This window comes from Bos grunniens, chromosome 11 (genome assembly GCF_055505025.1).
Source record: "Bos grunniens cultivar Pamir isolate PY7600 chromosome 11, Bosgru_T2T1.0, whole genome shotgun sequence".
Lineage (NCBI taxonomy): Eukaryota > Metazoa > Chordata > Mammalia > Artiodactyla > Bovidae > Bos > Bos grunniens.
This window is the reverse complement of record NC_141175.1, coordinates 64,043,895-64,054,958: the sequence shown is the minus strand read 5'-3', so window position 1 is coordinate 64,054,958 and position 11,064 is coordinate 64,043,895. Positions and strand designations below refer to the sequence as shown.

The following is an 11,064-nucleotide window of genomic DNA, read 5'->3' as shown; positions in this document are numbered from 1 at the left end:
AGAATCAGGAAACCTGGCTCAACATCCAACACTCAATCTTAGGTAAGTCAACCTCCACTTTGGACCTCAATGTTATTGTAAAGTCGCTAAGTCATCCTCTTCTAAAAGATAAACAAGTTGGACATGATTCATAAATCTAAATATTAATTTGAGAAACACTTATTGAACATCACTACATGCCAGATACTGAGCCAGGAAGTAGGGATATAATGGAGATTAAGACACAATTCTGGTCCCAAAAATACATCCAGTCTTGTTTCAGAGATAATCCAGATTATTTCTAACATTCCCTTTATTCTAAAATTCCATGATTATTTCTTGTTTCTATACTTCTACTTACTTGCAGAAATCCTCTTCTTTTATCTTATTCAAAGCTTTCATAACTGCCATCCTAGTGAATACTGACTATATAGGGTAAAATAAAAAGAAAAAAAAAACATATTATCACCTATATAAGAAAACATCAGAGTTGAAACAGAACATGGTTGGAGAAATTATAATCATTTTAAACCATACTTAAAAGGGAGAAATACTTAATAGCTTCAAGAAAATAAAGAAAATACAGCACAAGTGTCCATACTGTCAGTTCTGTGACTGGATGCTTCTCTTCAATTTAGGCTATGTCTATAATATCAGGTGGATCTAGCAGAATATGTCTTCCTCACTGCACTATCCCACTCCCCTCAAAATATGGTATTTTTCAAATACAAAAAAATGATGACATGGCAGGAAATGTGCTTCAAATATTTTTTCTGAGACCTCAGAAGAAATTTAGATGGACCCATCTCTCTTTTCTTCTCTACATCCCTTCAGGGTCACAGTACATAATTTAGGAGTTGGCTGCCAGGATAAGGGGTAAAACAGAGCCAACTAGCATGTCTTGACATCCAGCAATTCAGTATCACTACTAACCACAGACAAAGTAAACAAAATCCACTATATTGAATAGAAGGGCAACTACAAATGTCCCACTTTGGGTTTTTTAAAACAAGAAAAGCCAAACTTCATGGTAGACATACTAGAACTAATTAGTGCATACTCATGTGGTCACTATGATAAGTTACAATTATTTCTTCTGTTACGAAAAACTACACTTGACTGAAAATAGGAACAATGTAGATATCTAAATAGTTCAGCAACAAAAGAAATGATTTTCTAAACCATACTGTGTCATAGGATTAGAATTAAAAATTAAGTGCCTCTTTGTTAAGATACGAAATCTTAACCCTGGAAGAATCTCAAAAGGTCATTCAACTTATTCCCAGCCATAATGCAGGAAAACTACACTTAAGACTAAACACCTACTGGCCAAATGGCATGATGTCTGTGATGGTTTGACAAAAATTTCCTTACTCTATTATTTGATGCTGGCACTTACATACTTGCTCAAAGATGACAAAAAATAAAACTAGATCTTTATATAAACTTGGCTCACAGGTCATTTGGGCAGAACTTCCCAGTTGGTATGGCAAAGCAGTGAGCTACAGCTGTACCCGGGTCCTTCTAGGTCCTGAGGGTTGAGGGGAAGGGCCTGGAACAACAAGAACCCCTAGGCCTACTGCTCACAACTTAGAGCAGCTTCACCTGTTAACCTCAGGGTGTTGGCCAAACATGGAAGTGTTCTAGATGTACCATGATGTGAGAAAAGGAGGGAAGCAGGGTTTTAGGCTTGATCTGCATTTCTGATTACTTCTGCACAAGGTTTGGCAAATGTTACAAACTCCCCAAGCCTCCAATCTCCCCCAGGTACTAAAAGATCCAGCAATTAGTCAAAGTAAGAGCAAAGACCAAAAGATGTATTTTTGGCAATAAACATATTCTTTTTAGCAACCACAACAGCAAAACATCAGTTATGTTTAACAACCACAATATCGGTCAGTAAAATGTCTGAGAATGTCTGAGCCTGTACAAAACCAGCTAAGTAACTGGGCTGTGAAAACCTGTCAGTAGCATGCCAGACATTCCATCTTGGCATGACAGAAACTAAAAATACAGGCTAACTATTTTTTCTCATTAACATGAAGGCCAGCTCACATCAGACAGTAAAGGAGAGTTTAAATAAAAAACCCTTTTTCAAATGTAGCCTGAAATAGGTTCTATTAATTCAGGACTGTCCTAAATAAAACAATTTATTTGGATTATATTTTCAAAATACCAATTTCTAGAAAACAAATATTAGACAGAAGTTTGGAATTGTGATGATACTGAAAACATACTTTCCCAGATGATGTAGTTTTGGGGAAACAATTCATGATGTTTGTGTGTTATGACTTCTGAGCCACACACAAAGGTGTTGAGAGTTTAAAAAAAAAATGAATGTAGCAAATGGAAATAGTTTGAGACTGATTCTTAGTATAATAGATTGCCAATATTTCTAATGCATATCCTTTTTGTTGTTAATTTGAATATTCAGCTCAGAAAAAAACTCAATAAAGAATAAGAAGCAGGAATCCTTACCTGTTTGTTTTTGGCTGGCTTGAAACAATCTGGGCATATTGCACGTCTAAGCAAAATTCAAGTTAATATAAAAGATTAATGAGTTTATTTGAGGGTGGATAAAATTCAAATATTTTATACAACATAGAGCTGCTTAACTCAGGATATCAGAAGCGGACAAAATGAATCCCTATATGAGCCACATGGGTTTGTCTAGACTCATATCAGAGAGCACACTTTAAATCTTCAGAGACATGACAAGTTCTGATAGGTCCCTTAGAAAGAAGAACAAAACTATTTTCATGAAAATCAAAAGGTATTAACAATGTTGCACAATTGGCAATGTTAAGTTGTAACTTACAGGAAGTGGCAATCCTCAACTGTTTCTGGGTGAGCAAAGACCACACTCACTTCAAATAAGCTCTAAAAATTATAAAGACAGTTTAAAAATAAGCAAAAAGAAACTAACATCTAACAACTTATCAATGGAAACAGAATTAACTTTCAAAGATTGGCTCAGAAAAAGTGACAAGGAAAACTGGAAATACTACTGTTTTCAAATCAGCTTGGTCACAGGGCAGCTGTAAAGGAAATAGTCTTTTTTCTTTTTAACTCCTAGAACTCATCACTAGTGATCCTACAAAAAACAAGTTTAAAACAAATTAAAGTTGTATGATTTTTTTGTAAAGTATATAAATTAGATACAAAGATGAATAAGAACTCAGGGAATTGGAAAGGGGTAACTGAAACAAACGAAGATATACTCCTGTCAGTACTATGACTAGAATTAGCAACTATTATTTACGCACATGCCTAACTCTGTATGAGGTTTTCTTAATATTAAGTTCTCCAAGTTTTTAATAGATGTGACTTTTAAAAGAAAGATCTTAATTTTTTGTTTCATTAAAAATATAATACATAATAATATTATAAAATAGTGGGTTTTCAATCTCACTCCACTGAGATAGAACTAGTAACAGTTTGACATGTTCCCTTCTAGCCATTTTTATGCATATAAACATATGTACTTCTTGGTATATTAAATAGACATTTAGAAAACTGCTTAATTCAGTTGATATTACATCATGAACATCTTTTCAACTCTAAGGACTGCTGGACATTTAAGTTGTAGTTAAGTTTTACCATTTTTAAAAAATGGTACAGTGTTGCTATATGGCAAACCAATACAACATTGTAGAGCAATTATCCTTCAATTAAAAATAAATTTTAAAAAACATTTTTTAAAATGCTAAAATAAATATCCTTGTACACACAAAGAAACACAATTTCATACTCTATATACATTGACCTCCATGGAGATTATACAAAATTTCACACTGAAAAAAAGATATAAATATCATATAATAATTCTTCCTTTTTATTGAATTTTATATTTATCGATTGCATTGGATCGTCAGCAGGCCTATTAGCAGCTCTTAATCACAACAGTGAAGGACTAATTTTTTTCTGTTTTACTCAAATCAACAAAATAAAGTTAAAATTACAACATATTCCTTTTACTTAAGAAAACTTCATTCATGCTGAACCTATTAGAACATTACTGCATCTTTTGTTTTCTATTTTCTGTTCTCACTGATTCAACATGTAAAATTATCTGTGCTTCAAACTGAAATCTGAGGTAAAAATATTTTGCATCAATGACTTCTCTAATTTCCAAAGTACTTTCATCACCTCATTTCCTCTTCATACTATCTGTGAAGTGGTTTTATTCTCTATTCTTTCAGTATTCAGTTTAAAGGACAGAGTTTATTCTTACTAACAGAGGGAAACAGCTATATAATGTCAGAATGAGGAAAATTTTTTAATTGTTTAGCTTTGAAAGATGGTTTTGTGATTTTATTTGAATAGGGGTGTGTCTGATACCCAGGGAATTTCCTTCAAGCAAAATGATGAAGCAATGAGGCCATACTATTAAAATCTAATTTAAGATGAGCTGGGAATATGTCCTGTTTCCACGTCTGGAAATCTACTGAGCTCTTCCCTAAAATTCAATCCATTTCAAAGGCTGAAGCAAGGTCTACCCTGGAATAGAGGGGATGGGAAGTGTACTGGTTTCAAAGGCAGTCTGCTTAAAATTAAAGGGATTTGAGATACCACAAGGCAGGATAGGTTGAGCCCATGCTCCCTATAGTTGAACAGGTTCTGTCTACATATTCGAAAACAAGACTAGCCACAGACAACCAAAATTAAATAGTCTAGAGTTCACTCCACACTTGTTCATAGTTATTTATGTATAGCTTTATGTCAGTAAATCTGTCTAATTAAACTATAAATATACTTAAAGGCACGAATTCATTTCTAACCTTTTAAGGTCAATTAGGGTACACTGCACCTGTTATAAGTGTCTTGATTACAAAGAAATTTAAAAAAGAAAGACTTTAATCTCGATTTTAACCTCAATTTAAGAACTGTAAAAGCTTAAAAACCTTTTATTGGATTATTGAAAGAGAAGATTCTTTTGGGTAACCAAAACTCTGCCATATAATGAAGTAAAACTAGTAAAACCAGAGAATAAAATTAACAATGCTGATGACCCAATACCTTTCCATCAATGGGAACACCCAGTTCCTCTGAAAACAGGGGGTGAGTTATCCATTTGTAGGCTTCTTTTAGCTGAACTATATCATTTCTTCCCAGCGACAGACTCTGCTTTCTGAATAACATAAAAATTAATTCACTGATATGAAAAACATCATTTTTATGAAGGCAAGAATTTATGCGATTATTAAAATGTAGAGTGCCTACTATGTGAAGGCACTATTTTACACATTAGATAGAAAGCAGAGACCAAAGCAGACAGTTTCCTCAGTTCATGGACCTATATTCTAGTAGAATCAAGAAACTACTTTTTTCTTTTTTAAATGGCGTATAGGACAAATTTTGAAGTTTCAAAGACAAAGGCATACAAATGAGTTTTTCTGAGATAGAATTGCCAGATTCCAGGATTATATATATCAGAAGATGGAAAGATGGAATAGAGAAGATTGTTTATTGCTCAGAAATTACAAACTGTCTATTACAATAATTTCACCCAGACCAAAAATGTTTACATCTACTTTCTTCCTGATAATGGGGACTTACTTTTGGGAAATCAATGTAAAAGCTGTACTTCTCTTTACTGGTAAAGAAGATTAAATCCTAAAGCATCAGTGCTCTAAAATGTTCATTAATTTAACAACATATACATGTCTTAATAAACATTTTACATTCCCCCAAATCTACTCATAGCCAATAAATAGGTTTGGGGAAGTCCCAATTATGATTTCTAGCTTTTAGTTTGTAACCTAAAATTGAGATAGAAAGGAACTGAAGTGAAAGAAAAGAAAAACATGATATGGTAATATTTAAACAGCTCTACTCTGAAATATCACTAATAAACAGGCCCATGTCATTCAAATAATTAAAATTTTAAATCAGTTACAGCTATTTATAGATCTGCTTTTTAACAAAAGAGATGTTTAGGCCAACTTGTGAATCATTTCTTCTAATATCCAATTTTCACTAAAAAAAAAAAAGACAATATAGTCAATATCCACTGTATTTAATTCTTCAACACCAAAAGACACTATGAACTATGAGTAGAAAATAAAAAATAATTTTGTTAATTGCTAAATTTAATTGATCTAAAAATATAATTATATACACACAATATAAAGACCACTGTTACTCTAAAAATGTAAATTAAGAAATAGCTGACCTACCCATTTTAATCCAGCTGAGATAACTGGTTAAACTGAATGCTTTCATATGCTTTGGGTTTGTGGTTTAACAATGAAGGACTCTGATAAGCCCTACATCTGACAAAAAATTAGATTACTTCTCTATACACTGTGTTTAAGCTTCATAAACTGTTCCTAGTTCTCTGAGTATCAGAAACATCTTAGGAATTTTCAAAGACTATCTTGACATTGCATCAAACAGTTTAACTAATGATATCTGCATTAAAACAGCATCACAGTTGAAAGTAAATAATTAAGGTATGAGCACACGTTTTAAAGAATAAAAAGGTGAAAACAGAAAACACAAGAATGGAAAACCCTTTAAAACTGTTTAGACTCTAGAGAGTCTAAAGTACAAAGGATTGTAGCCAAAGCCAATCCTAAAAACAGATTAAAACATTACTCATTATGTGTTTAAGAAAATTGATATTTTAGGTCCTTCATGGTTTTTGAAATACATTTCAATTTAAAGCACCTTACTCCAGTTTAAAAACTTCAACTACAGGTATTTTTTTCCTTCCAGATTAATGAACTATAGGAAAGGGTTAACAGACATTTTGGAAACCTTAGCCTCACCTTTAAGGCAAAAATACAGTACTTAAAATGCCAGATTTTCAATCCTGCAAGCTGAATGTGGCTAATAGCTTTTCTAATATAATTTAGGGTGAATGTTTTCACAGAGGTCCTTAGGCTTATGATTGATGGTCCTTTAGAGGAATCAGTAGTCATTAAGGTAAATTCAGTACCAATTTAATACTTAGAAACTGCATTTCCCTCTCCTCTGTTAGATAACTAATGATGAGGATATCAATTACAATCACTTTTTCTACACATACAACAGGATAACCATTCTTAAGCAAAGATGAACCAAAATATCCAATACACTTTTTTCCTAAATTCCTTGAATCAATTCTTTAATGGCAATCCCTCCACAGCCTTTTGACATTATTATTATAGAATGAACTAGGGATATTAAGAGAAAAGAGTAGCATTCTGCATTTTTTCCCTGTTTTAGTATCCCTATATTGATCAGGATCTTTTGGAAGAGCTAACCTTGGTTTAAAATCATTCAATAAGAAATAACCACAATAAGCAAGGAGGATGGAAACTGGAAACATTTGAAAAATAGCATGCTCTGACTATGCTATTAATAAAAAATTTCTCAAACACAGGATCAAATTTTATTATGCCAGAATCACAAGCATTTGAGACTAATTTAACATAACCTAACAGAACCCCCAAACCTTTGATAAATATGTGGTTACTACCCTTTTAAAAATGCAAATGTGAAATACAACACACACAAAAATGCCAGATGAATTAATTTTCTATAAAATACCAAGTATGAGATTCTGATACAGAAATTTATACTTCTCTCTGTGGTTTTCTTTCAGGAGTACACAGGACCCTCCAAGAGTCACATGGCCCTTTTCATACTGGTATAAAATTTTTAGTTTCAAAATCCAGAAAGCTCTGGGAAATTAAAGAGCTTTTTCCTTAACTCAGTTGGCAACCAAACTCTGACTTGAACATGTAAGGCTTTGTTTATCAAATTGGTGTGAATATTGGTATGCTTCACTGCAGAAATATTAATGCTTGATAATACAGTACTACCCCAGAGGAGAGAGGTATATCATATATGGTATTTATGCTGTATTAAATTGCCAAAGTCTAAAAAATTCTAAATTCCAAGACACATTTGCCACCTAGGGTTTCAGATAAAGGACTGTGAACCTATGTTTTCTGTGTCTTATCTATGTATAAACTTACTGTTGTTCTGCCTTAACTAGAACTTTACTATGTATCTTTTACAGCATAATTAGGTTTATAATTTTGCTTCTAAGACCAGCATAAAATGTGTTCCTTTAAAATTAGCTGCCAAACTACATTATATAAATGCATAATGATTATAAAATATACATTTATGTTCATGATAAATCTACCAAAAAAATGAGACTACTAATATGCTGTGCAATAAACCAGTTAAACAAGGTTAATACCTAAATATATAAAATAAAAATTTTTCTTTGTGCCAATTTCTCTAGTAGCTAGTGAACTCACTCTTAAAAAAAGAGTAATAGTAAAAGTACTTTAAGAATCAAGTAGCTTAAATTTAAATGGTAGTAAAAATTCCCTATGTAAATTACTTACCCCATTTCCTGTTTTACCAGCAACCAAGCAGCATGCTGTAGGCAATTTAGTCACACCCAGAAAGAAGAGAAAAGGGAAAAATGTTCATTGAAATTTGGTTCCAATATCATTACTAAGGTGCTTAAGTAATTTGCTAATCAAACTCTCCCCTGTAGAAGAGGACTTACTGTTCAGAAATGTGGCAATGACCTCAATCTCATTTAAAATCAGAAATGAGGTAAGATGCCTCATTTGCAGTACTGGCTTGCTGTGGCCTAGGAATTCAACAGGGGTATCCCCCTCCTCCCCACAGATTTCTATTTCTCATTAATAAGTAACAAGTGTTTTTTAATATGGGTGGCTCACATTTTTCTCTTAAAATATCTTACTGTTTCATGGGGGAAAGCCCAAACTGAATGAGTATATTCTATGTCCCCAAAACATAGATTTGAAGGACTCAGTTTTTTGTTTTTGTTTTTTGAATAGGGCTAACATTTTTAACTCAAATTAATGATATCCACGTATAAGTGTTTAGGAGTATTATGTACTAATGTCTATAACTCACTTTGAAATATAATAAAAACTAAGATGTGTGGGTGGATAAATGTATAGGTGTATTAAAAAAAAGCAAATATAGAAAAATAAGTGTAGAATCTAAGTGGGTATATGAGTGTTCACTGTACAATTCTTTCAATTTTAATATAGGTTTGAAATTTTTCACAATAAAATGCTAGGGGAAATGTTCCGGGAAGGATTAAAAAAACGGAAAAAGTTGCCTAAACGAAAACAATAACATTTACAATCACAATTGTTATGAGGATTTAGTGAAATTCATGTAAAATGCTTTGTATACTAAGTGTGGCACCAAGATTTCTCAGTTTGCTATTAGACTTCCATAGTTTTCACCTTAAAGAAAGGTAATATATGGCCTGCCTCATATATACGGCATTTGGTGAACGTGACAGAAGCATAAATGTGTAAGTCAACAAAACACCACATGTAGTCTCTGCTTCTACATGCCTCAAAAATGGCCAGTCACACCCATTTTAAGACCTGGAGAGACAGCTTTTGTTGTTCGTATGTCCTTTTAAACTTCAAATGGCTGGTAGGGCACCAGAGACGTCTAAAGACTTATGATCATTTAGAAACATTAGGTGCATCAATTTGATCAGATATTAGCTAAGCAGAATAAATTAATCACTAGTTAGATAAGAATTATAACTGTTCCCAGTGCCTAAATGTCTCATCAGTACCTTCCAATCTATTAGTTTGTTTACTTCGCTACCTCAAACTAATATCATTTATAGTGCTGCAAGACCCCTTCCCTCCTGCCTTCCACTTACTCAAGCCTTCTTTGAAAGTGTATGGTCATGGTGGAATACACAAATTAAGGAGTTGGAAGACCTGGCTTTAGGGTTTACCAGATGTCTGGCACTCAATTTCCTAGTGTGTAAAATAAGAGAGTTAGACAAAGATGCCAACAAATTTGGAAAACTCAGCAGTGGCCACAGGACTGAAAAGGTAAGTTTTCACTGCAATTCCAAAGAAGGGCAATTCCAAAGAATGCTCAAATTACTGCACAATTGCACTCATTTCACATGCCAGCAAGGTCATGCTCAAAATCCTCCAAGCGAGGCTTTAACAATACATGAACTGAGAACTTACAGATGTACAAACTGGATTTAGAAGAGGTAGAGGAACCAGAGATCAAATCACCAACATCTGCTGGATCATAGACAGAGCAAGAGAATTCCAGAAAAACATCTACTTCTGCCTCATTGACTACACTAAAGCCTTTGACTGTGTGGATCACAACAAACTATGGAAAATTCTTCAAGAGGTGGAAATACCAGACCACCTTACCTGCCTCCCACAAAACCTGTATGCAGGTCAAGAAGCAACAATTAGAACCGAACATGGAACAACAGACTGGTTCAAAGTTGGGAAAGGAGGGCATTAAGGCTGTATATGGTCACCCTGTTTATTTAACTTCTATGCAGGGCTGGATGAATCACAAGCTGGAATCAAGGAATCAAGATTGCCAGGAGAAATATTAACAACCTCAGATATGCAGATGACACCATCCTTATGGCAAAAAGCAAAGAGGAACTAAAGAGCTTTTTGATGAAGGTGAAAGAGGAGAGTGAAAAAGCTGGGTTAGAACTCAACATTCAAAAGACTAATCCAGTCCCATCACTTCATGGCATATAGATGGGGAAACAATGGCAACAGTGAGAGACTTTATTTTCTCGGGCTCCAAAATCACTGCAGACAGTGTCTGTAGCCATGAAATTAAAAGACACTTGCTCCTTGGAAGAAAAGCTATGACAAACCTAGACAGCATATTAAAAAGCAGAGACATTACTTTGCTGACAAATGTTCATATAGTCAAAGCTATGGTTTTTCCAGTAGTCATGTACGGATGTGACAGCTGGACCATAAAGAAGACTGAGCACCAAAGATGAGTTTGAACCTGTGGTGTTGGAGAAGACTCTTGAGAGCCCCTTGAACTGCAAGCAGATAATACCAGTCAATCCTAAGGAAATAAATCCTGAATATTCATTGGAAGGACTGAAGCTAAAGCTCCAGTACTTTGGCCACCCGATGTGAAGAACTGACTCATTGGAAAAGAACCTGATGCTGGAGAGATAGAAGGTGGGAGAAGGGGATGTCAGAGGATGAAATGGTTGGATGGCAGACTCAACAGACACGAGTTTGAGCAAGCTCCGGGACATGGTGAAGGATAGGGAAGCCTGGC

The 11,064-nt window shown here is 34.0% G+C and overlaps 1 protein-coding gene across 18 annotated transcripts in view; it reads right to left on the bottom strand.

Annotated features, from left to right (window-relative positions):
• Positions 1-11,064, bottom strand: part of PUS10 (pseudouridine synthase 10) — an 85,766-nt gene that overhangs the window by 20,200 nt on the left and 54,502 nt on the right. For all 18 annotated transcript variants that reach the window (XR_015136860.1, XR_015136859.1, XR_015136861.1 and 15 more), the window contains 5 exons: positions 8,328-8,362; positions 4,999-5,110; positions 2,798-2,859; positions 2,458-2,503; positions 341-405 (listed from right to left, as the gene is read on the bottom strand). Coding sequence is in view for 13 of the 18 variants with exons in the window: in XM_086326777.1 (XP_086182903.1) it covers positions 341-405; positions 2,458-2,503; positions 2,798-2,859; positions 4,999-5,110; positions 8,328-8,362 (320 nt within the window). In the remaining 5 variants the exon portion in view is untranslated. The remainder of the gene's footprint in view (positions 1-340; positions 406-2,457; positions 2,504-2,797; positions 2,860-4,998; positions 5,111-8,327; positions 8,363-11,064) is intronic.